The 26,794-nt window shown below is 45.2% G+C and overlaps 1 protein-coding gene across 3 annotated transcripts in view; it reads left to right on the forward strand.

The window, feature by feature from the left end:
* The window catches only part of Dennd2c (DENN domain containing 2C), a 74,043-nt gene extending 48,228 nt beyond the window's left edge, over positions 1-25,815 (forward strand). For all 3 annotated transcript variants that reach the window (XM_006980792.4, XM_076574740.1, XM_076574741.1), the window contains 13 exons: positions 517-561; positions 2,739-2,926; positions 6,731-6,840; positions 10,237-10,306; positions 11,111-11,188; positions 12,794-12,934; positions 13,871-14,019; positions 14,957-15,134; positions 18,360-18,401; positions 19,422-19,527; positions 21,556-21,792; positions 22,318-22,404; positions 23,638-25,815. In XM_006980792.4, coding sequence (XP_006980854.2) covers positions 517-561; positions 2,739-2,926; positions 6,731-6,840; positions 10,237-10,306; positions 11,111-11,188; positions 12,794-12,934; positions 13,871-14,019; positions 14,957-15,134; positions 18,360-18,401; positions 19,422-19,527; positions 21,556-21,792; positions 22,318-22,404; positions 23,638-23,669 — 1,463 coding nt within the window. In that variant the 3' untranslated portion in view covers positions 23,670-25,815. The remainder of the gene's footprint in view (positions 1-516; positions 562-2,738; positions 2,927-6,730; positions 6,841-10,236; positions 10,307-11,110; positions 11,189-12,793; positions 12,935-13,870; positions 14,020-14,956; positions 15,135-18,359; positions 18,402-19,421; positions 19,528-21,555; positions 21,793-22,317; positions 22,405-23,637) is intronic.
* Positions 25,816-26,794: the final 979 nt, after the last annotated feature.

Here is a 26,794-nt window from a genome sequence, read left to right on the forward strand (position 1 = left end):
GTGTGTTCAAGCCTTCCATAGGAGCCTGGTGCATCATAGTGCCTCCATCATAGTGCCTCCATCATAGTGCCTCCATCATCTCACTTCCACAGGAGCCAGGTCCATCATAATGCTTCCATCGTTCCTCACTTCATTTCAGCACATAGGCCCCAGTCCCAAATGTCACCCTAAGAACTAGGTTAAGTACAGTGTTAAAGTATGTATTATTATAATTGCTATATTTTGAAATCAGTTATTAATCTTTTACTATGTTTAATTTATAAATGATCTCACAGACTCACATACAGCAAAATCCCCCTAGTTATGTAGGGTTCAGTACTATCTGTTTCAGGTCCTCTGCAGACAAGGAGCATCTCCTGTTTTTTCCTGTGCTCTCTTTCAACAACTCTGCTAATTTAACCTTTACTAACTTGACCCTCGTCCCTCATTGGAGGCCCAGATGGTGGCAGTTTTCCCTTATCCTCATAGCTTCCTACTAGTAGACAATACAAACGGAAACTCTCTTCCCTTTTCCAGGTGAAACCAGTGGGAACGAGAGCGATGCAGAGTACCTGCCAAAGAGTGAGTGAGTCAGCGGCCTGCTCCCTTCTGTGATCCTGGCTCCGGGCGGAGCAATGCCTGCCTTTGTGATTAAGCATGTTTTTCCCCATGTGAAGTTCACTTCATAGGCCATTGCTTCATTCTCAGACCCTGTTGAGATTTGTGGAACTAAATAGTCCATTCAGCTGTTTGACAACATGACAAATCCCTCCTAGTGGAGTGAGGTAAACCGGGATGGTTCTGAGGACGAGTTCTGGAGGGAGCAGGGGAGCATCGCATGTCCAGACATGTGCAGTTTGTAGCAGCCAGCAGTGAGTGAGTGAGTCATCCCCACCAACAAGTACTCAGCCCCAAATAGCTGACTTTTCTCTAGTAACCCAAGCATAAGTGTCAGTCTCTGCCATTAGAAAGGACATAGATATTTACATATAGGTGCCTCTATTCCAAATTACATGTAGTTCCTATCAGGGTTCAGAATCCATGCACTTCTGGCTCTTCCTTGTACAAGCACTTAATGTGCTCTGTATCTTCCTCAGACAGTTGTCCCAGCAGGTTTTGTTTTATTTCGTTATTTAACTGGCTGACATACAGCAACACTTTTAAAGAGCAGGAGTCACAAGTTATCAAAGCCGAGCAGAGGGCAGCCCCGACACCAGTCTCATGAGTAATAGCCTTGTGCTTCTCCACTGGCCTAAATTGCTCCAGGTTTGGGATGTTGTAGCCTGACTAAAGATGAAACTTAGAGCGTCATGGGGTTCAGCATTGATGTGTAAGGATGACTAATTTATTGCAGTTGCTAATGAGAAGCAAGACCCAAATGTGTCTTGACTTGAACTCAGCCCTTTGGAGGGTCAGCACACCTTCTCCCTCAACATCCAGGAAACGGTATTTGTGGGGAAACATTCCTGGTTGTGTTTTAAAGAGTTCTTAACGTCTTGATCCACAGTGGCAAAAGTCATCGCATCTGCGGAGGGGGTGACAGTCTCGATATGGTTGTGATTTGCATTTTTCTGATGGCCAACGGCGTTGAGCATTCTGTCACATACTTTTTTTGGCCCTGTGTATCTATCTCTTGGTTTGAAAAGTGTCTGTTTGGTCTGTTGCGTAACAGTTGAGCTATTCTCTCCTTTGTTGTTTTGTGTGTTCTAGGTATTCATCTTCTGTCAGATGAATACTGGGCAGAGCTTTTCTGTTCAGTGGCTGTCTCTTCCCTTTTTCTTTTGCTGCTCAGACGCTGTTTAATTTCTTGTAATCCTTTTCTCCATTCTTGCTCTTCCTTCCTGAGCTGTCTGTGTCCTGTTCAAAAGTCTCTGTCCTTCTGTATCTTGAAGTGTTTCCTGTGACTTCGTCCCGCAGGTTCAGAGTGTCTTACATTAAGGTCTTTGATCCATTTGAATCGTTTTTTTGTGGAGTGATAGGGGTCTAGTTGTGGCCTTTCCTATGTGATGGATATTCAGTTTTCTTGGTGTCATTTATTAAAGATGGCTTTATTGTTAGTTCTTCTATCCCAGAGGTCTACATAGTTAGTTTTTAAAAATGATTTCAGATTTATTATTTTTAATTATGTGTTATCTGTGTGGAAGTATATGCATGTGAGTTCAGGTACCTTGCAGAGGCTGAGGGGTCAGATGCCCCTGGAGCTGGAGTTACAGGCAGTTATGAGCCACCTGATGTGTTGGCAACAGTACATGCTCTCACCCACTGAGCCATCTTTTATTAGTAATCCATGCCAAGGAGGAGAAGGAAGAGGATGGGTTCTTTGATGTGAGGTTGGCGTTGGTTTTGATTTTCCCTGCCTGCACTTGATCTCTGTGTAAGACTTGGTTCTTCTATGAAGTCCTCCCCTCTTCCATGCTTGCACGACATTACCAGAAATGGTATCTTTTGTCAGTCTAGTATTTTTCCTAGACATTTTGTGCGTGTCCTGGTGCACCGCCATGAAGGATATATGTAACACATACATAGAGTGTGTTATACATACACAGTACGGCAGTTGGATGTCAGTCCCACTGCTTGCCGGGGTGGAAGAGGACCCCTGAGCATTTTCCCAAACAGGAGTATTGGAGTAGAAGAGTATTTGTGTACTTATCTGCCTTCATCCAACAAGTGACCACAAAGGCTTCTTCTCCCGGTGACAGCCATGACTTGTGGGGCTGGAGGGGAGGGCACCGGGAACCTGAAATGTGACCTCATTGCAGATCGCCACAAGCGCCTAGCACAGCTGCAGCAATCCTCCAAGAGGAACCCCCACTACCAGACCTTGGAGCGGGATCTGATCGAGCTGCAGGAGCAGCAGCTCTTTGAACTCTTCGTGGTGGTGTCTCTGCAGAAGAAGCCGTCAGGGACAAGCTACATCCCCCAGGTCATACAGCAGTTCCCTAGCAAGGTGGGTGCAAGGTGGCCAGGCAGCGTCCGGAAGGTTCCCGTTTGCTCCCCATGTGGATTTCCTCTTGTTTACTGTTGTCTCTGCCAGTTTTTACCAACACTGAGACAGGATCTTACCCAGGCTCTCCTTGAACGGACAGTCCTCCCGCTTCAGCTTCCCACGGGCTGGGAGTTGCCAGCCTAGCTGTCCCTCACACTGTTCGTGGGTTTGCTCTGCCTGTCTCACAAAGGCGACTGCTCATATAGTCACCTGTTACAGCACTTGCAGTCTGTGGGTCTGCACTGGACCCCCTGAACTCTGGGCAGTGGAACATTAAATAGCAAATAAAACCCATTGCAGGTTCACAGACCACACACGAAAGGAAAAAGGTTTACATTTTAATTTTTACATTTGGTATTCTCCCCACCCCCAATGGTTTTCTCTGTGCATCCCTGGCTGTCCTGGAACTAGCTCTGTAGACCAGGCTGGCCTTGAACTCAGAGATCCACCTGCCTCTGCCTCCCAAGTGCTGGGATTAAAGGTGTGTACCATCATCGCCTGGCTATTTGGTATTTTTTTAGTCTGTTTAGTTTTGTTGGTTTCTTGTTTGTTTGCCTGGCTTGAGGAGACTTTTTATTATCTGTTTGTTTTTGAGGTGAGAGTTAGTTCTCTTCTACCTTGTGGTTTCTACGGATCAAATTTGGGTCATCAGGCTTGGCAATAAATACCTTTACCTGCTGAGCCGTCTCACTGGCCCCCTGAATTTACTTTGTATTTTCTATTTAATTTTCCTCACTATTGCCCAAAGAACCTGTTCTTTGTGAATCATGTATTCAGCGTGGATGCCGAGGGTCTCTTTGGAGCATTCGCTTGCTTTCTCCTTTGTTATTTACACCAGATCACCTCTTAGGGTTTTTAGAGACAAAGTTTTGTTGTGTAGCCCAGGCTGTCTTGGAGCTCTGTAGCTTAGGCAGGCCTCATGCCTCAACCTCCCACGAGCCACCATGGCCAGGTGATACCTCTTATTCAGGGTAAGCACTTGGCCACTCCAGGACTGTGGATCTGTGGCCTGGATTTCGTGTTTCACCAGAGCCACTAAGGCACAACTGCACTGGAATCTAAGCTGTTTCCTGCATGTGTTCCCATTTCTAAATGGCCTCAACACAGCTAGGTGTGGTGGTGTGCCTGTAATCCCAGCACTTACGAGGTAGAGGCAGGACCATCAAGAGTTTGAGGCCAGCCTGGGCTATGTAGTAACACGTATTTCAAAGAAGAACCTGCGGAAAGGAAGGGAAGAACCTTAGAAACATCCCAACATAGTGGAGAGATGGCTCAGAGATTAAGAGCACTGGCTGTTCTTTCAGAGGTCCTGAGTTCAATTCCCAGCAACCACATGGGGGTTTATAACCATCTAGAATGAGATCTGGTGCTCTCTTCTGGCTTGTAGGCATACATGCAGGCAGAACACTGTATACATAATAAATAAATAAATCTTTAAAAAAAGAAAGAAAAACATCCCAACAGTAATTGTATAAATCAAATTTCTCATAAAAATTTTTAATGTCACCTAGGAATGCTATTTCTCAGCAATCATGGTGAAATGATACTATCAAAGTCTAAATAAATATCCTTGAGTAATCTATCTAGAGGAACTTTTTTTTCCTTTTAAACATTCTTTCACTGTAGTCTAGGTTAGTCTTCAGCTCGATGTGTGTCTCAGGCTGGCTCTAACCTCATGACCCTCTGCCTCAGCCTCCCAAGTATTAGGATTACAGACATGTGCCACTATGCCTCGCTTAGGAAGACCTTCACACACACACACACTCACACACACACACACACACACACACACACACACACACACACACAGAGTTAGTTTTAATTAATTTTACAGCAAAGCTAAGCTTAGATTAATAGGGATCGTACCAGAGAAGGGCACACTTACTTCAGCAGACGAATCAAGAATGCCTCCGGTGGGGCTGGAAATTGGCTCCGTGGTTAATAACTACTCTTGCAGAGGACCAGAGTTCAGTTCCCAGCACCCACGTCAGATGGCTCACAAACACCTCTTGATCCAGAAACCAGGAGTCCAGTGCCCTCTTCTGGCCTCTAGAGACAACTGCAGTCATGTGCACATACCCACCCAGGGATGCACAGGCGTACACAGAGTTAAAAGTAAAGTAAGTGAATAAATAAAGAAGAAGCCCCCAAGTAAAGGCTTGTTGTTTTGTGCCTCAGATGCCCCCAGTTAGGGGGATGAACGAGCCCTGTGGAGCCCGGTCTGGACTGGTGTGGAACACCTTGGCTGAAGATGATTGGGACCACACCATGTTAGAGCTAACAACGTGTGTGGGGTGCTTTTTTTCACCTCCAGTGCTGGGATCAAGGCCACCTCTATCCTAGGCAGGTGCCCTGGAAGCTGAACTCCCAGTCCTGATGCTGTCCTGTTGTTTTTAGAGAGGGACATCCCTGTGACATAGAGTCGTGCATTTTGTTGTTGTTTTCTTTTTCAAGACAGGATCTCACTACATAGCTCTGGTTGTCCTAGAACTCACTCTGTAGACCAGGCTGGCCTCCAACTCAGAAAAAATCTGCCCTCCTCTGCCTCCCGGGTGCTGGGATTAAAGGCGTGCACCACCACTGCCTGGCTTAACATATTTTTTATTTTTTTGGTTGGGGCCTAGCCTCTAATGGCTGAGCCATCTCTCCAGCCCTGGTGCATATTTTTTAAAGAAAGAAATGTACTGAGCCAGGCGGTGGTGGCGCACGCCTTTAATCCCAGCACTCGGGAGGCAGAGCGAGATGGATCTCTGTGAGTTCAAGGCCAACCTGGGCTACCAAGTGAGTTCCAGGAAAGGCGCAAAGCTACACAGAGAAACCCTGTCTTGAAAAACCAAAAAAAAGAAAAAAAAGAAAAAAAAGAAATGTACCGAGAACTTCGGTTAATTCTCGTAAAAGCAATATGCTAATGAGGCTTTTGTGCTGGTTTTTACAGGTAGTCCTACCCAGTTTCTGATGTCTTTTCATTGAACTAAATTTAGACTACATTTTGAAATACAATGCCACTTTGTTTGTTTGTTTGCTGTTATTTTGAAGCAGGGTCTTATGTAGCCCAGGCTGACCTTGAGTTCTCTATGTAGCCAAGGTTGGCCTTGAACTCCTAATTCTCTTGCCTTTACCTCTCAAGAACCGGGGTTACAGGTAGACAGCACCAGGTCTGGCCTAACCACACTTTTGTAAGAGTCTTCCATGCTAAAATTTTACAGGAAGTTGCAAACCTGTAATTAGGTAACAAAGCTAAGGGAATGATTATATACAGAGTAACATTTAAAAATAGCATCTTTCTAAATAACATTCATCTGCCTTTTTAAAGTTCCTTGATTATGAATCAGAGACTGCTTTGAGCTGCTTGGGTTTTTGTTGTGTATAGAAGGGATTTTTGTTGATCTGAAATTCCATGGTTCATAAAATACTGGCCTCCCACTAGTGTGAGAACCTGAGTCTAGATTCTCCCTGGCTGAAAAGCTCTTTGGGGTTGCCTCCCTTCCTATCTATAGATTATAGAGTCTTCACCAGGGTCTTCACAGGTTCGCTGCTGTGTCAGATGGGATTCTTTGTTCTCAGCGTCTGCCCTCAGTGCACAGTCATGGATTTTCAGTCTTCTCCTTCCCTACTGTTCAGCAGTACAGAAGCCACACTGCGGGAGACCTCTACACGATGCCTCAGGCTGCCCCGAGACCAGACTGAGGAGTTTTGTTTTATTTTGTTTTGAACTTCTGTTACCTGTCTTCGTAGGTTGATGTTCCGTGGTGTTATCTTTTTCAGGGTGATCATGGCTATAAGCAATCCAGAGACACTGAAGAGAGGCTCAAAGTCATCCCCAAATTTTGTTTTCCTGATTCAAAGGACTGGGTGCCAACCTCAGAACTCAAGAGGTAAATCGGCTCCTTCTGATTTCAGTTGGCTGGAACTGTGCATAGAATCAGTTTGTGACGAGTGGGTAGAGTCGGGGGTAGAGCACCAGGAATGAACAGGAGCAGACCTAGCTGCAGTGGGCCGGGGTGGGGAAGATACAGAACGTTTCCTACGAGAGCTCAGCAAACACGGAGCACACGCTTGTGCATCTCCTTAGCTCAGCAGTTCTGCAGAGCAAGATGGGTCCACATCACCTGCTGTAAGAAATGGCCCAGACTAGGTGGGAGGCGGGGACGGAACACGGCGGTGACTGCACCTATACCTCAGGGGTTAAACCCAGAAAGAGCAGAACAGAACCATTGTCGTTGTCTTATTTCTCCCTCAAGCTGGTAGACGAAGCCACAGCCTGGATTCTGTGTTCCCTTGTGGGCCCCCGTACAGATGGAGAGTCCAGCTTGATGGGTGTGGGTAACGGGAGCATTAAAGAATGGTTGGGGCTGCAGGGGTGGCACACGGACGGCTCAGAGTTAAGAGCCAGTGCTCCTCCTGCAGAGGACCTGAGTTTGGTTCCCAGCACCTATGGTCCAGGGCCTCACAGCTGCCCGGAATCCCGGCCCCAAGAGGATCCCACGCCTCTATTCTCTAAGGGCATCTGTACTCACATGTGTACACTAAAATTAATAAAAATAAATCTTAAAAAGGAATTTAGTTAAGGTGTCTAGAGGAAAATACCAATTTTGGTTTCTAAAACCATTATCACGTCCAAATCCCACTTTTCTTTTGTTTTGTTTTTTGAGACTGAAAATGTGGCCCTGCCTGACCTAGAACTTGATATGAAGACCAGGGTGGCTTCAGACTCACAGAGATTCACTGGCCTGTGCCTCCCGAGTGCTGGGACTAGAGGTGTGCCCTGCCACGCCTGCCTCCAGTCCTGCTTTGTAAATCGGTACCTTCTTTACTCACACCGTATCTGGGTGTGTTAAAATATGTCTGTACTCATAGTTATTCAGGGGTCCTAAGACAAGAGTCACTTGAGCCCAAGGTTGAAAGCCAGTGTGGGAAACAGTGAGACTTTGTGCAAAAAAAAAAAAAAAAAAAAAAAACAACAACAACAACAAAAAAAAAAAACCAGCAAAGGCCAGAAGAGATGGCTCGGTGGTTAATATCACTGGCTGCTCTTCCAGAGGACAAAGGTTGGCTTCTCAGTACCCACACAGCGGTTTACAACCAGCTGTGACCCTAGGCCCAGAGGATCTGATGCCGCCTTCTGGCCTTCAGGCACTGCATGCATGTGGTGCACAGACATTCATTCAGGCAAAACGTCTATACACATAAAATAAAAAAAAACAACAACACAAAGAAACAAGGAAAACTAAATTGTAATGATTAATTATGCCTTTCAGGTGAAAAAGCCTGTGTAACTGAACCATGTCGTATGTGGATGACCTGTTAGATGATAGTCTCAGCTATGGCCCATGTCGTATGTGGATGACCTGTTAGATGATAGTCTCAGCTATGGCCCATGTCGTATGTGGATGACCTGTTAGATGATAGTCTCAGCTATGGCCCATGTCGTATGTGGATGACCTGTTAGATGATAGTCTCAGCTATGGCCATAGTAGTCCTGCCTCACCTCGAGACCTAGCCCCTGCCTCCCATAACCGATTGAGCCTGAGCACAGCGCTCCATCTCTCAGCTGTCAGTGTTGATGCCCTGTGGTGTCTCTTGCACGGCTGGCTTGTGTACTCTCTCCCACTGGCCTGCTCTGGTTGGCTTCCTCCTGCGTTGCCTATGTTCTAGAATGTTTAGGAAATGCAGAAGAGTAAGTCAAAAGCAAAGGCGGTCTGAGTGCTCAGGAGTCAGCACTGTAGATCAGTCCTTTCCAGTCATTTGTATTTTACCGTATTTGAATACAGATTCCTCCGCGCTGCGTAGATGGCTTAGGGGGAAGCACTGGCTGCTCTTGCGCAGGACTAGGTTTGATTCCAGCACCCATCGAGAGCTCACAGTCGCTCAAGTTCGGGCTCGGAGGACCTCAGGCTCCTTTTGGTCTCTGTGGGCACGGTACATAGTGGTGCACAGATGTTTACACAGGCAAAACACTCATACACAGAGAATAAGTGTAAATGTTGATTCACTAGTCACATTGGAGGGTCTTTGATCATTAAGCCAGTTTCTTTTGGAAGCATCTTTGGGTATTTTGTAAGTGATTTTTTTTTTCTTTAATTTTTTTTTTTTTGTTTAATTTTTGTTTTATTGAGATAGGGTTTCTCTGTCTCAAGCTAAAGACAAAGCTTTAGCTGTCCCAGAACTTGTTTTATACACCAGGCTGGCCTTGAACTCAAAGAAATCTACCTGCCTCTGCCTCCCAAGTGCCGGGATTAAAGGCGTGCGCCACCACACCCAGCTGTGATGTTCATTTTTGGCTCATATTTAGAATGAGGAGTTAATATTTTTCCTATTGATTTGTATATGTCAAGGGTATAATCTAGCCGGGCGGTGGTGACGCAGCCTTTGATGGCAGCACTTGGGAGGCAGAGGCAGGCGGATCTCTGTGAGCTCAACAGAGTGAGTTCCAGGACAACAAGGGCTACACAGAGAAACCCTGTCTCAAACAACAAGGAAAAGGGTATAATCTTTTTCCCGTCTCTGTGTGTGGATGAGAAAGAGAATGCGTGCATATTCATGTAAGAGGTTAAAGGACAGCATTGTTCAGTGCCTGCCTCTGCCTTGTCTGAGACAGGGTCTCTTCTTCCCTGCTGTTCATGTCAAGCTAGCTGGCCTTGAACTTCTAGGGTTCCCCTGTCTGCCTCCCATCTCACTGCAGGAGTGCTGAGATTGCAGATGCATGCTAATGCATCCGGCCTTGTGTCGACATGTGGGTCTGTACCCAGGCCATGCTGTGTGTCAGGGTGCTGCAAGCACTCTCTCCAGTGAGCGGTCTCTCCAGCCCAGGATCTAGACTCTCTTCTGCCAATGTTCCATAGCCTCGCAGAACCAAACACAGAAGAATTCGCAAGGGAGAATATACATTACCAAAATCCTTTAGAGCTTGATTACCCGTGTATTTGGCTAAACTAGATGTTCAACAAAAGGAGAACAATACCAACAGCTTATCCCATACCCACTGACTCACCCAGGACAAGGCCTGGGGTGCTCTGTGGGAATGTGACTTGAAATAAATGAGTATTTCTGTGAGTAATGTCTTTTTTTTTTTTTTTTTTTTTGGTTTTTCGAGACAGGGTTTCTCTGTGTAGCTTTGCGCCTTTCCTGGAACTCACTTTGGAGACCAGGCTGGCCTCGAACTCACAGAGATCCGCCTGGCTCTGCCTCCCGAGTGCTGGGATTAAAGGCGTGCGCCGCCACCACCGCCCGGCTATGTGAGTAATGTCTTAAGCAGCTGTTTTTGTTTCCAGTGAAACATTCTCCTTCGTGTTGACTGGTGAAGATGGGAGTCGGTGGTTTGGTTACTGTAAGAAGCTTTTGGTGAGTACCAGATTGGTGCCAGAGTCGGTTAAGGAACAAGAAAGGCCGACTAGGAACTTGAGGAGCACTGTCTCTCTATGACTTTAAGGGCTATTTAATTATGTGCACATCCAGGAAGCTGCATTAGACTTGGATGGCTCAGTGGTTAAGAGCACTGATTGGTCTTCCAGAGGACCCAGGTTCGATTCCCAGCACCCATGGGGAATGTGGCTCACAGCTATCTGCTAACTCCAGCCCCAGGGGATCTGATGCCCTCTTCTGGCACTTCAGGGCACTGCACACACATGGTGCATAGACTTACATGCAGGCAAGACACCTATACATAAAACAAAAATGGAGTTTTTACAAAAGAAGCTGTGCTGTTAGTTTACACAGCAAGATCGAGGTGAGGGTGGGAATAGAAAGGTTTCACTGAGTTATTTCCGTGCAGTAGAGAAGGAGCTCCTGACAGATTGAACGTCAGTGTGGCCCGCTGAGGAATGCTGTGCAGAGCCAGTGGAAGAGGCTGGTCCTCCCCACCTGTATCAGGCGTCACGTCTCGTTTAGGCCATAAGCCTGAGGAAATCATGCCTTCCTCCTTAGTACTTCCCGCACCTTGAAGTGCTCACTGAGGAGGGAAGCCACACTCCTGCTGACTAGACAGGATTGAAAGAAGCCTGTGCACACCTGCCGTTCATCAGCTTTGGTGTCTGCAGGGCAGTGCTTGAGCCCGGAAGTTTGGGGCAAGCTTCTGCCGCATAGGAGGGGCCTGTTACATGAATGTTAATAGCTAAGATGGCAACCCTTGCTCTGCTTTGTTTCCAGCCGGAAGGCAGAGGCAGGCGGCTCCCGGAGGTGTACTGCATGGTCAGTCGCTTGGGCTGTTTCAACCTCTTCTCAAAGGTGAGTGAAGCGTGGGCTCCGGGAAGAGCGTCTCGGTCTGAGGTCATCTTTACTGCTGGTGACATCACCGGAGAATATCGAGTAGCATAGACTTTAACATACTCCTTGAGAAAGCTCGCCCACGTGGCTTACGAACCACAGACTCAGACTCTCGAGATGGCTCAGCAGGTCAAGGCAGGGTCCATCGAGGCTGACGACCTGAATTTGACTCTTGGAACCCACATGGTGGGAGGAGAGAAAGGAGCCACCAGCTGTCCTGTGGCCTACACATCTGTGCTGTGACAATTGATGCCCCTCCCCAATGAGTTTTTTTTAAACATAATTCTTTGTTGATTCTTAGGGAATTTAATATCATGCTCCCCAATTCTGCTCATCTCCTAGTCCCTCCATACCCTGCCCCTCACCCCTGGAGTATATCCCCCAAAAGAACCCCCCCAAAACTTAATTAAAAACAAAGCAACGACAAAAATCCCACCTTGCTCCTCTGTCCTTCCAGCACCTCTCCATCCTGCTGGCACTGGGAGCTGCAGTGTCCACGCAGTATACTCTTGTCCACTCAGCCCCGCCTGCCAAGTGGCCGTTGCAGTGAGTCACTGGTCTGGTTCCAGGCCTCTGGCACACAGTCATCCCCCCAATGAATTTAAAAATGAAAAACACAACCATAGGCCTGAAGGTTTAAACTTAGACCCTGATCAGGTTGCCATTGCTGCTCTATTATGGTTTTGGTCTGCTAAAACTCCCAGATTAAATGAATAAATAATAAAGATTTATTTTATTTATGTTTATTTTGTGTGTATGGTGTTTTGCCTGCACACATTCCTGGGTAGAACATGTATGCATGGTGCCTGTGGGGGCCAGAAGAAGATGTCAGATCCCCCAGAAGTTGAGTTACAGCTGGTTGTGAGCTTCCATGTGGGTGCTGGGAATTGGATCCAGGTCTACAAGAGTAACAAGTGCTCTTAATTAACCACGGAGTCAACTCTCCAGCCCCAAAGCTCACACTTTTGAAAGAACATATCCTGAAGCATATCTTGCCTCTTGCTTTTTCTAGACCAAATTTGCAGGATATCGCTGTCAGTGTTTATTTCTTTTGCCCTTTAGTGAAATGACAATGGTCTCCAGTTTGGGTGAGATGGCTAAGTGGTAAAGGCACCCGCCACCAAGCCTGAAAACCAGACTTCGACCTCCAGGACCCACACAGTGGAGGAAGAGAACTAAGAACTCCCACAAGTTGTCTTCTAACTGCCACACTTGAGCCATGGCATGCTCACACGTACATACACACACATCTACACACAAGTCTACACACACACACCCCTACACAACACACACACACACACACACACACACACACACACACACACACACACAAAAGGAATACAAATTTTTTTTTTAAAAAAGTAGTTTCTAAACATAAGTTGACTTGTATAGCTTTTGGGGTGTAAAGAAAGCCTCATGATGTACTTTGAGTTTTTATCAGTTGCAGAGCTTGTTTGTCTGAATCTACTGTTGTTATTTATAGTAAGATTTCTTTATGTTTCTGGACTGAGGTCTTAGTAAATTACCGTGGGTTTTGTTTGTTTGTTTGTTTGTGTCCCCATGCAGATTCTGGATGAAGTAGAGAAGAGAAGAGAAATGTCTCCAGCCCTTGTTCACCCGTTCATGCGAAGTGTCATGGAAGCCCCTTTCCCAGCTCCCGGGCGCACCATCACAGTTAAGAGCTACCTCCCTGGGGCTGGAGATGGGGTAAGTTCATTCATCTCACCACGGTTTAGTAACCACCTAAAAGCAAGCCTTGTACTATTACAGGCACTGTAGACAGATTTTTCTTAGGGCTGCGAGCTCACAAATAATGACACAGAGACTTCTTATTAATTATGAAAGCTCAGCCTATAGCTTAGGCTTTTTCCTAATTAGCTCTTAATTTAAATTAACGTGTTAATATGAATCTTCGTCCTGTCGCGTGGCATTACCTCTCTTCCATCTTGCACTTCCTGTTTCCTCTCAGTGTCTCCTGGCTCCTTTGTGTCTCGATTCATTTCCTGCTTCCTCTCCCTCTGACCAGAAGTCCCGCCTATACCTCCTGTCTAGCTATTGGACGTTCAGCTCTTTTAAACCAATCACAGCAATATATCTTCACACAGTGCACAAATATCCCACAGCAAGGCACAGTTTCCAGAAGCCCATGTGTGGGGAGGAATAGTTTTACCTTTTCAAGGTAATATGTTTTATTTCCAAGAAACACTGAATGAATATGTGAGGTAGTCGATCCTCAGCCCCAGGTTTCCTACCTGACGTAGATTGGGTCCTGTTATAGTGCAGTGTCGATATGGTAAATGACAGATGTGTATGTATATACATAATGTATGTATGTATGTATATATTTATCAAATGGAGTGATTTTACCCAGACTGTACAGCATATTCATAAACTCTTTTTGCAGCCGACTTTTTCTTTTTCCCAAACAGGATAGCACTATGTTGCCCTAGCTGGCCTTGAACTCAGGGATACACCTGCTTCTAGCTCCTGAGTACTAGGATTAAAGATGTGTGCCACCACACCTGACCCAAGTAGCAGACCTTTTTCAGACTAGGGAAGCGAAAAGGATGGAGAAGTTCTGTTAAAGCTGCCGTCAGAGGAGCTGTCCAACATCAGCTCTTCCGGTTCTCTCTTGCGTTTCAGTCCGTTGAGCTCTGCCGACCGCTCGATTCCCGCCTGGAGCATGTGGATTTTGAGTGTCTTTTCAAGTGCCTGAGTGTCTGCCGTCTCATCCGGGTCTGGGCCTCTCTCCTCTTAGAGCGGAGGGTGATCTTTGTCGCCAACAGCCTGAGGTAAGAAGTGAGTGGAATCTGATACCTCATGCTGGGGTTGGGTGCGCATTTATTTATTTATTTATTTATTTATTTATTTATTTATTTATTTATTTATTTATTTATTTATTTATTTATCTACAGTGGGACTATATTTAAAATATCTAGAACTGGAGCTGGAGAGCTGGCTCAGTATGAGGGCACTTGTTGGTCTTGCAAAGGACCCAGGTTCAGTTCCTATGACCCAGATGGAGAAGACAGAAATTGTAAAGGCTTGTGTATAAAATTACAAAGATGGCTAGTTGTGGTGGTACACAGCTTTAATCTCAATACTCAGGACAAACAAACAAAAAACAGGCAACTAACCAACAAAACAGAAAGAAATTAAAAAAAAAATGGTATTGCTTTCGGGGCTGAGTGGTTCACACCAGTGTCCCATCTACTCAGGAGGCCTGAGGCAGAAGAATCACTTGAGCCCAGAAGTTCAAGGACAGCCTGGACAATGTAGTGAGATCACCCACATCTTTAAAAAAATATCAGTATTGCTTTTCTATGGGAACATTGGTGGCTTTTTTTGTTTGTTTGTTTGTTTTGATTTTGAGTTTTGGTTGTTGTTGTTACTGGTTTTGGTTTTTTGAGACAGGGTTTCTCTGTGTTGCCCTGGATGTCCTGGAACTCTCTCTGTAGACCAGGCTGGCCTCACAGAGATCTGCCTACCTCAGCCTCCTGAGTGCTGGGATTAAAGGCTTGTACCACCACTGCCTGGTGAACATTGGTTTTTTAGTATGATAAATTGTGATGAACGAGACTGAGATGAATCTGCTAGCAATTAGTACATATTCACAGGGTTATTGATCTGTGAAGGCCAGTGAGGTCACTGTATAATTCTTTAGCATAATATTTGAAATGTGTTCCATGTGCTGCTCCATCTGTGACATGTGCTTTCTCCTCTGTCCAGCACCCTGTCAAAATGTGGCCATGCCGTGGTCGCTACACTCTATCCATTCACCTGGCAGCACACCTACATCCCAGTGTTACCAGTGTCCATGATTGACATAGTGTGCTCTCCCACTCCATTCCTTATTGGAATCTTGTCTTGTTCCTTACCCCAGCTCCAGGACCTTCCCATTGAAGAGGTAAGATGGAGTACATTCGGGAAAAGTGAGAGCATTGGCAAAGGAAACCAAATGATCTTTTAAGAGGCTTAGAACTGTTATTAATATAATAATTTTATCATTTGGGCTTCAGAAATGTCTCAGCAGTTAAGACTTTTTGTTCTTACAGAGGACCCAGATTCAGTTCTCAGTACCCTCTTGGCAATTCACAACTACCCAAAACTCCAATTCCAGGATGCACATGATACACAGACAGAAATGTGAGCAAAACACTCATATACATGAAATAAAATAAATAAATCTAAACATTTGTAAGATTACAATAATTGATAATTTATTACACTGTCATGTTTTATATCTTTTTTTTTTTTTTTTTTTTTTTTTTTTTTTTGGTTTTTTGAGACAGGGTTTCTCTGTGTAGCTTTGCGCCTTTCCTGGAACTCACTTTGTAGCCCAGGCTGGCCTCGAACTCACAGAGATCCGCCTGGCTCTGCCTCCCAAGTGCTGGGCATGTTTTATATCTTAAAGTGAAAACAATTCCATGGTACATTTGCATCTAATGCTCACTTTACAGTAGTGAGTAGTGAACCCATCTATATATAAAAAGGAGGTTTTCTTTTTCTTTTTTTCTTTTTTTTTTTTTGAGACAGGGTTACTCTGTGTAGTCCTGGCTGTCCTGGAACTTGCTCTAAAGACCAGGCTGGCCTTGAACTCAGAGATCCACCTGCCTCTGCCTCTGCCTCTGCCTCCCAAGTCCTGGGATTAAAGATGTGTGCCACCACCATCGGGCTTGGTTTTCTTTAAAAAACAAACAAACAAACACTTGTGTGGGGTGGGGTGGTGGTGCCATGGCACACATCTGGAGGTCAGAGGACAGTTTTGTAGGTCAGTTCTCTCCTTCACTTTAAAATAGAATTGTTTTCAATTGTTCCTATTTATTTATTTATTTGTGTGTACTGGTGTTTTGCCTGCATGGGTGTCTGTGTGAGGATGTCAGATCCCCTGGAACTGAGTTACAGAGTTGTGAGCTCTGGAAGAGCAGCTGGTGCTCTTAACCTCTGAGCCATCTCTCCAGCCCCCTCTCCTTCACTTTTCTGTGGACAACAGGGATGAAGAGCAGGTCATCCAGCTTGATATGGCTGGCCCTTTTTTTTAAATCAATACAAAATTTCTCAGTTGTTCCAAATAGAGCACATGTATAGATAATTGCCCTAAACAAACAGAATATACACCTTAGTGAAGTATTATTACAGAGTGACTATTTATATAACTCAGGATTGGGTTGTAATGGGGCATCACAGCAAAAGATTCAAGTCTCTAATCTGTGGTCCCTTCCCCACTCCCCAGAAAAGGTCACCACCGTCTTGACTCTTATAGTAGCCATCGGTTTGTATTTCTTTATCATTTTTATCTCCAAATATGTAAGGTGGCTCAGCAGATGAATGTGATTGCACCCAAACCTGACATCCTGAGTTCCACCCAAAGGTAGAGGAAGAAAACTCACTTCTACAAATTGTCCTCTGTTCACCAAGGCATACCAGGGCTTTGTGCATCACACACACACACATACACACGATAAATAAATGATAATAACAGTTTTAAACAATGTTATCCTGTGTTCTCAGTTTTGAAGCTTGGTGTAAAAGAGGAATGTAGCTTTTCTCTGTCAGGCATGTGTGGGAAGATTCATCTGTATAGGTCCTACCAATAGTTGGATGCTTCTGATCACCTAGAATAGGCCATTGTGTGAGTGTGCCACAATTTTCTTACCCATTCTGTAGTTGATAAATGTTTGAGCTGTCTCCAGCTTGAGGTTTTTTATGAATAATCCCCCTGTAAATATTTTTATGCATCATACTCGGTCCCTACATGCTCGAGTTCTGTGGGTATATGCTTCAAGATGGAATTCTGAGCAATAGGATAAGCACATCTTCGACTTCAGTGAGTTAAGTCAAACTTCTTCAAGGAATGCCAGTTAAACTTCTCCCAGCAGCACAGGAGAGGAGCTGTGTCCACCCGTCACCAGCTCATCAGCTGTGTGGTTTAGCTGCCCTGACTGGTGACTGTGGAGCTGTGCATATGCTCATTGTAGTGGAATTTGTGTTCCTTGATTGCTTTTGAGGTGTGTTTATTGGCCATTGAATATCATCTATTATAAATCATATTCTATATTCCCCCTGGGTTCTTTATCCTCCATGATTTGTAAGATGTCTTGATTTTTTGTTGGGTTTTGTTTTTATGGTGCTGGGGATCAAACCCAGAGTACCTACCTAGATGAATGCTCTAACCCTGAACTACAGCCCAATCCCAAAGCCTCTTTTTTAATTAGTTCTTTTTGGGGGGGGGATGGGGGTGTCTTCTTTTGGAGGTCTTTTTATGGAAGGTTAGGGTCTCAGGAAGCCCAGGCTGGCCTCAAACACACTTTGTAGCTATGCATGAGTTTGAACTTCTGACTGTCCACCCTCTATCCCCCTAGTTCTGGGGTTACAGGCATAACACCTGATTTATTCAGTGCAAAGGACCAAATTGTGGGCTTTGTTCATGACCTGACTTTTCCTTTTCCAGAACCATGTTCTGAACTCGTTGTCTGGTGTGTGTGTTTTGTTGGGTTTTAGGGTGAAGGCCATTTGTTCGTTTTTGACGCAGGGTCTCCCTCCGTCTCCAGGCTGGGTGGGACTTGGCAGCCGTCCTGTCATAGCCTCCAGACCGCTGGTATTTTATCTTGCATCACCACACCCAACCTGAAATGACACTTTTTAATGGAGGAGAGTTGTTCATTTGTATGTGGTTAAGATGCCAGTGTTTTCATTTAAGACTGATGTTTTCATGGGCTGCTTACATTTTCACATGAATGTCCTCCTCTGTTATCTCCCTGTATTTGCCTTTTTTCTACTCCACCTAGTACTTCATTTGTTTGCAAATAGTGTGGTGTAGATCCTTTGGGGATTTTCCCTCTTTGTAGCTACCCACCTCCTCGGTATCGCTTGTTGAAAAGGCTGTTCTCCTCACTGCTCTACCACACTGACCTGGTAAATCTCTGTAATATGTAATTGTGTACCTCTTTTTCTTTTTCCAATTCATTTGTTGTTTTGATGGATTAACTTTTACATTGGCTGCAACTCGGAGTTAATTTTGTTGAAACTGTTCCCATGGCCTGAAAGAACCAAAGTGCCCATCCCGGTCCAGTAGTGCTGGTGTGTGTGTGGATGTCTCTGGTTGAACCTGCCCGTCTCCTTTATTCCTCAGGTGCTGATAGTTGATCTGTGTGCAGACAAGTTCCTGCAGGAGGTGAGTGACAAAGGAGAGGCTTACGTAACGTTTGGGGACATAGGTGTCTATAGGCCTTTAGACAGAAAATACGTGGAAGTGCTTAGAGCACATGACTCAGAAAGGACTTCTAGTTCATACCCATCTGAGTTGACACTGTAGCTAACCATACAGGATCGGCCTGAAAACTTTGGCTTGAGTTTATAGGTGTCCATCCCAAAGGAGGAAGGAGGAAACAGCATAAATGTCATTCTCAAGAGAAGTAACCAACTCCAGGAGGGTGGACATATAAGCCTCTAAGTTAGTTAAATTTATTGGACTGAGGATGCAGCTCAGTGGTAGAGTACCCATCTAGATACATAGGCTCCTGTGTCCAGTTCAGCACACAGAAAGCAGAGACAAGCACCTCACTCTGGTGATGTAGCTGCTCAGTTAGGAGTTAACGTCTAGGGGCTGGAGAGATGGCTCAGAGGTTAAGAGCACTGGCTGTTCTTCCAGAGGTCCTGAGTTCAATTCCCAGCAACCACATGGTGGCTCACAACCATCTGTAATGAGATCTGGCGCCCTCCTCTGTATACATAATAAATAAATAAATCTTAAAAAAAAAAAAAGTTAATGTCTAAAGATGATGGTAAGACAGCTGTCCCGTAGACAGAGGGCAGTGGGCACTCATAGAATGCTTTAGAGGCAGCTTACTAGCAATCCTAACAAGTGGTCCTTTCTGTCGGATGAGGGGACAGCATTGAGTCTCAGAGCAGCTCTCTGGGTGTAAGCTGAGTGTGGAAACCAGATCTTTCATCCAAAGCAGTTGGCGCCTCACATTTGAACTACCATTTATAGGGCAATGGCTTTGAAGACAATGAAACTTGTAGATGAGAGATTTAAAAAAAAAAAAGTGCCAGAGAATTTTACAAGGTGTTACTTAATTTTTAGAAGTAAAGTTAAGGCAGAAGTCCACCAAGCCACCTGTGGGATGGGGCTGTGAGCTGGCGCCTGTGTGGACTCTCGGAAGGCTCACGCAGTGTGCTGCTTTCTCTCAAGGTGTCCGATGAGGACGAAATCCTACCACCTAAACTTCAAGCTGCCTTGGGACAGATTCTAGAAGACCGGAATGAAGTCTTGGCCCAGGAACAGCAGTTTTCACAAGGTGTGAGACTTGGGCTGAGGACTAAAGTTCAGGTTAAAGCCGTGAACACACTAAGATCAGCACTCAGCTAAGGGACGTGCCAACTTCGTGCACCTTGAAAATCTCACACCCTTTCTTACAGACCCCCAGAGTGCCAGCCCCAGTCCTGTCCAGGACCTTTGAAAAGTGACATTCATAGAATACTCTCTTCCTGTAGGTCTGTCTCATTGGTCATTTTCTCTTTGAGTTCTTCATCCTGTCTTTTAAAGAATGTCTCCCTCTCCCCAGTATTTATTGACTTCTTCCCCTCTCCTCCCCATGACTCCATACAAACCATGTGTCAGTGGGCATGGTGACACACACCTTTAATCTCAGCACTTGGAAGGCAGAGTCTTTGGATCTTCATGAGTTCGAGGCCAGCCTGGTCTACACCGTGCCAGGCCAGCAAAGGCTACATAATGAGGCTCTGTCTCAGAAAACAAAACAACAAGAAACAGGGTCATCGTGGACATGTCAGCTGGGAAACCAAGGCTGTTTACTGATAGGAACAGATGGAAGGGAGAGAGCTAGAGAGTGATCGAGCATTGTTTTGAGGCAGGGTGTGGTGCCATGTGCCTTCAATCGCAGCATTCTGAGGCAGAGGCAGGTGGATCTACATAGTGAGTTCCAGGCCAGCCTGGAGAACTTGTCTTTAAAAACAAAGAAACAAAAAACCCACCATGGAAGTATTTCCAGGCACAATAGTTGACCCCTGTAGTCTCAGCACTTGGGAGGTAGTAAAAGATCCAGTTTGAGACCAGCCTGGGTGACAGAAAGATCCTAAAGAGGGAGTATGGACAGACGGATGGACAGTCAGAGAGCAGAGGAGTCGTATCTGATTATTGTCTTTTTTTTTGGTTTTTCGAGACAGGGTTTCTCTGTGTAGCTTTGCACCTTTCTTGGGACTCACTTGGTAGCCCAGGCTGGCCTCGAACTCACAGAGATCCACCTGGCTCTGCCTCCCGAGTGCTGGGATTAAAGGCGCGCGCTACCACCGCCCGGCGCTGATTATTGTCTTTGTAAGAGTATTTGGTGTAGTGCCTGACATGTACTTAGTACTCAGTAAATTATTTTTATTAGAATAAATCATAGTGTAATATTAGGTGAGAAAGTTGAGGAGGCAAGTGATATATAGAAGAATATAGTGCATTTGTGTTTTGACATATCTTATTTTAATTGGCTCATAGCCTACCAAGTTTTGTAAAGGATCTGATATGGTGACTTATAGACAAATGGAATTTATGCACTTTGTAAATTAGGCAATTTATAATGGGACAGCCAAATAATGACCCCATTGACAGCCTGAGAACGGCAAGGGTGAAATACTGGTCTGGAGACTTGAATTGCATAGCCAGCCAGCTCTGTCTCTGTGCCAGCTGGCTTCGTTTGTTGGCTGCGGCGGCTGCTGCTGAAGACAGGATCGCATGGAGCCCAAACTGGCCTCAAAGCTCACTATATAGCTGAGGGTGGTCTTGAACTCCTGATTCTCCTGCCTGCATCTCCCAAGTGCAGGGATTACAGGTGTGAGCCACCAGACCTGCTGCCAATCAGCTCTTTAAGGAGTAGACTGCTGAAGAGAAGTGGTCCCAGGACCGTATTCAGGGGAGGAGGAAGGGGCAAGAGAAGACCAAATTGTCAGTCACACAGGCGAGACGGGGATCAGGAGGCCAGGGGAGCAGAGAGGGGGCAGATGCAGCGCGGATGCAGCGCGGATGCAGCACAGAAGGGAAGAGGGGACAGTAGAAAGACCGGTTGCCTTTGCATGAATAATGAAGCTGCAGTGTGGAAGCCAGGCTGCACGATGCAGTCAGAGTGCCGTGGGAGGGAAACGCCAGTCAAGACGGAAGCCATTTGCTTTTGCATGCCGTGGTCTGTGCAGCAAGCTAGTAACCATATTCCTGCATTGATTCTTGGTTCTTCACGACTCTTTAGACATGGCTTCCGTAACTAGTGTCAGTATTCCTACATTCACAAAACTTAGCTTTCTCTCTTTATTTCATTTTGAAACAGATGTGACACTCAATTCTCTGGTGTCTGAAGCATTTGTAAGGTTTTTTGTGGAGCTTGTGGGACATTATTCTCTGAATATGACTGTCACAGAGCGTGGGGAGCGTGTGTTCCAGAGGGAGCCATTCCGAAAGTCCCACACTTCCCGAAGTGTCCGCCATTTTCTAGATCTCTTCATGGAGACGCAGATGTTTGCAGGATTTGTTCAGGACCGGGAGCTTCGGCAAAGCGGAGTTAAAGGTGGGCTCTACCATAAACCAATCCCTCCTTAGTTGGTGAATACTTAGAAGGACTGAATAATAGACAAAATGTGTCGACTTACAAGGGCATATCTGAGTTACTATGGGAATTATCTGTAATACCGTTTAACTGTACAATAATACACTGGTAATAAGAACAGGATTAGGGCTGGGGAGGTAGATCATCTGGTAAAGGCATTTGTTAACAACCGTGACAACCTGAGTTCTATCCCTGGCTCAATATGATTGAAGGAGAGATCAGACACCCACAAGCTAACCTCTGACCTCTACATGTGTGTTGTGGCATGCACATGCCAACCCTACACACATACATAAAAGCATGAACATACACAAAGTTAAGTAAATAAGTAAGAAAGGGGTGTAGCTCAGTAGTTAAGCAGCCTAGCATGTGCAGAGACCTGAGTCCGCCCACAGCACTGCCCAAAATCGGAAGAAAAAGGAAGGGCTTATTTAATTGGTTTCCAGGGTGGAGTGTTGGACAGTCTCACCAATGTCTTCTTCCTAGGTCTATTTGAAGTCCGGGCTCTCCAGTATTTGGAAACAATTCCTGAGTCGGAACCCAGTGGGGTGAATAGAATTTTGCGGAGTCTTGGTGAGTTGCTTTGCTCTCCTGTTAGATAAAATGGCTATAAAAGAGCCCTGCAGTAAACAAACTTCATCCCCAAGACTCATAATCCAGTCAGCAATGCAACCTCGAGCTGGCTCCTCATGTTTCAGAAAGTCAGTCACCTCAAGCTGGGGCTTCCCCACGAGGGTGGGCCTGGGCTCTCTCCCTTAGTGAAACCCCTAATTAGCCTTAAGGTATAAGTTTCCATTTTATGATCATGAAGCTTTTCTAGGTTACATCCTTTGAGCATGCTTTTTTAAAAGTAGTCCTATTTACCAGAAAAATGCGTACAGATAAATTTTACATAGAGTTTTAGAGGGTCCATGGACTTCAGACTTAAAAAATACCTGATCTGAGGGACTGGAAAGCAGAGAGGATGCCTCACTCTAATTTTGCATTTCCTTATGATTTTTAAATTCCAGTATTACATGAGAACAGTGATGTGCCTATCCCAAACAGTGATCTTACACTCTGAGCTTTGGAATATACACTCCTGATTAGACCCTGTCCTTACCTAGTAAAGTATGCAGAAAGCTATGATTTCACCTGTACCTTGAGGTTGGATTAGATCAGATGATAATCTTTAGGGACTTTAACAAAGTTTTCTGTGGACTCTCCAGGGAGTAAGCCAGGTAATTTGAAACTCCAGTTTAGTTGAAAACCACTTGTATTAGATTATGTCTTGAGTTCTTTTCCACCTCTGCAATTAGACACTCGTGGAGGCTTTAGTGGCTAAACACATCAACTGATGACTTTCCATTAGGGCAACAGAATGCCTCAGATGGTAAGAACGAGACGTTAGACTCGAGACACCTGGTTGGGCTCCGAGTTTGGGGAGTTTCAGCCCGTGGCTGAGTGGCCCTGATGCTTTTGGGCCCGTGGCAAGGTAATACATCATGGCAAGACGTGGGTAGAAGCGGCTGTGATGCCTGCCAGGAAGCAGAGACAGGCAGGGGCCAGGTACCTGCAAGGGCACACTCGTGACCAGGCCTTCTCCCTCGAGGCCCCTCCTCTTTAAGGGCCCATTACATTCCATAGTACCACAAGCTGGGGACCAAGCTTTTACACGTAGGACTTTGGGGGACACTTACCCAAACCACAGCACTTGACAAGGCAGCTACTCTGAGTGACTCTGACCGGCCAGGCTGTTGGTGCCTTGCCTCAGTGGTACAGCGGGTGAAGGTAAACAAGGCACTCATTCTCTTCTCCTCCTTCCAGGAAGCAAAATGAGATTTCTCCACAAGAAGTGACTCTGCCTTCATCCTAAACATAACTGAAGGTGCCAAAGAGAGCCTCTCTCCAAGGGCCTGGTGCCTGGAGTCAGTCCCACGGAGTCCTTGAGAGTGGACAAGGAGAAAGGCGTCAGAGGAGACCTCTCCTGCTGCTGCTGTAGGCAAGCTGGAGTAGTCTAGACCAATGCACTCTCTACTGCTTCGAATCTGGGGACTTTTCCTTTGGTTGGTTGGTTTAGGTTGTTTGTTTGTTTGTTTTGAGACAGGGTCTCTCTGTGTATCCCTGGCTGTCCTGGAACTCATTCTGTAGACCAGGCTGGCCTTAAACTCAGAGATCTGCCTGCCTCTGCCTCCCGAGTGCTGGGATTAAAGGCAGGTATCACCACTCCTGGCCAAGTTGTTTTTACTGTGGTGTTTTCTCTTTGGTTATTGGTGGTTACAAGAAGCTCTGTTTTGTGCTTAGTCTATGAAAGCAGTTGTCTTTTACAAGAAAAAGACTTGGAAATACTTGGTGTTGCATGTTTTTGTTTTTTGTTTTGTTTTTTGAGACAGGGTTTCTCTGTGTAGCTTTGCGCCTTTCCTGGAACTCTGTAGACCAGGCTGGCCTCGAACTCACAGAGATCTACCTGGCTCTGCCTCCCGAGTGCTGGGATTAAAGGCGTGCGCCACCACTGCCCGGCTGGTGTTGCATGTTTTAAAAACAATGCAAAGATGAGAATAATGAGAAAAAGGCTGAGTGTCAGGTACTAGAGAGGCTCAGTAGAAATGGAGAACACTACAATTACACCTTACACGATTCCCATCAGGAAAGCATCCAGTTGCTTTAATTCCAATGTTTTCACCATTGATATTACCCTTTTGTCCCACAGCCTATCTTGGAGAACGTCACTCATGTTAGTTCTTTAAGAAAGCGGAGCCCATGCTGATCCTCATCAGAACACGTCCGGCTGGAATAGCTTGCCTCTCACCTGTCAGCATTATTATGCTTTGTGGAATACAGCCAATATGAAAATGTCCTTTTAAGGACATAAGCTACCTGTTGGTTGGCTTTTGGTGCCACAGTTTGCTGCACTGTGATACATTTACATATGTCATTTTTTTTATTCAAGCTTTCAATCAGCTTCATAATATTTTGCAAGAAACTGGAGTTCAGAGAGGTTAAGTAATTTGGCCAGTTATATACTCAAGGTAGAACTAAGCCAAACTAGGAACACAGAGGAAGCTAGTTAATCCTGCAGATGGAAACTTGGGCTCTTTAGTGTTATAGCAGTGTTTAAAGTTCTCCATGGAGTATAGCAGAGCCACCTCCAGGCTTTGATGAGACTTCAAGCTCTGGGGGTCTAGATGAGACCCTGCTTCTTTTGCTTTGTTTTGGGTGCTGGGAATGGAACCCAGGGCCATATGTGTGCTCTGCCACACTAATTATTTTTCCGTTGTGAGTTTTTATTCTAATTAGACACAGAGTATTTTCTAAGCCTATACCTCTTCATCAACCAGATGCTGAAAATCTAATGTATGAGCAGTGCCTGGGAAAAAGGAGTTTTGTTAGTGAAGGTGCAGTTTTCATTGATAAATGGTAAATGTTGTAGCAAATGTCAGTTGTTTTCTTTAAGCTTTGCTAATGGCGTTACCTAGCATGGAAAAGATTCATTGAGACTTAGAAAGTGTTGTACATTGTATTGGGGTACATTTGACTGACTTGTACATTAGTCATTATTACCCATTCAAGTGTGTCTGAATGAATCCATGGAAGACTGGTGCTGTGCAATATAGTTCCCAGATGTGGGTCCAGGGAAAAGAGCTGAGCCTGTGTCTTAAAGTGCTGGTGCCGCTTACCACAGTGGCCCTCTTCTCAGACATCTCCCCATTTGGTCTCTTCTTACACTCCAATCCTGAAGGAACAGTTCATATCGGTTGTTTATAAGATGGGAATAGGAGTGTTTACTGTGGTTGGTCATGGCCATTCCTCTGCAGGGAGCCTGTGCTTTGGGAGATGCGAGTCTTACCTTCTTACAACCTAAAGCTGCTTCCTTTCCTTGAGTTTGTTGTATTTTGTTTTTGTAAAATATTGTGAATTCTGAATATGTTTGTAAAAAGAACTGTTCAAGATTTCTATCAAATGTTTACAGGTCTTTTAATGAATAAAGGCATTTTAAAAATCCCACAGATCTCTTGGAGAATTTAAAATAAATCCACTTAAGATGTGTATTAGTTACTTTTCTGTTGCAGTGATAAAAACAAGCAACTTAAAGAAGAAAGCTTATTTAGCTTACAGGTCCAGGGGGTAAGAGTCCATCATGGTGAGGAAGCATGGCGCCAAGCCAAAGGCATGGAGGCAGGGGTGGGGAGCTGAGAGCTCACATCTTCAAACAGCAGTTTGGAAGCAGAGTGCAAAAGGCTTTAACCGCCCACCTCCAGTGACTTACTTGCTCCAGCCAGGCGGCAGGCACCTCCTAAACCACCGCAACAGCGCCACCAACTGGAGTGTTCAGATACCACCTAGGAGGCAGTTCTCATCAACCCACAAGTTGTGAAGCTCTTTCACTTAAACCTATAGGCAGCACATTTACATAATGTAAAATCATAAGCACCCATATCCATCTTAGACTAACCAGGCGTATAAATGAGACCCACTTTTCCACAGCTCTTAAAAGATAAGCTTTAGTTGAATGCACATTAGGCAGGACATATAGTCCAACAATCTTTTTTGCATTTACCTCTTAGTCTAGGAGATGCTTAACAGAAAATGTATACTAGCTACAGCCTGAAGGGTTGAGAGCCAATGAGGATCACTATTACCACAAATCCTAGAAGCAAAATGATTGGTTTTTATGTAGGCTCCAAAGACAAAAAATGGCAAAGCTTTTTAAACGAGGCATCCCGTAGATGTAAGTCCAGTCCTGGAAGGGATAAGGTGTTTGTCTGCAGTGCTGGGGATTGAAATGGGGCTTTACCACTGAGCTACACCCCCAGCTTCTTAAGTAAGGTTGTTAGATCTGAAAACTATCATTTTCTTTAGAAACAGGCTCCCGTTTGTGGTGTCTATAAAAGAACATTCTTAAAGGACCCGCTGTGACATGAAGATAAAGCAAGGTGTGCGAGAAGCCCAAGACTAAGCGAGAGTTTAGAAGATGAAAGGTTAA

Source organism: Peromyscus maniculatus, chromosome 6, assembly GCF_049852395.1.
Source record: "Peromyscus maniculatus bairdii isolate BWxNUB_F1_BW_parent chromosome 6, HU_Pman_BW_mat_3.1, whole genome shotgun sequence".
NCBI classification, from domain to species: Eukaryota; Metazoa; Chordata; class Mammalia; order Rodentia; family Cricetidae; genus Peromyscus; species Peromyscus maniculatus.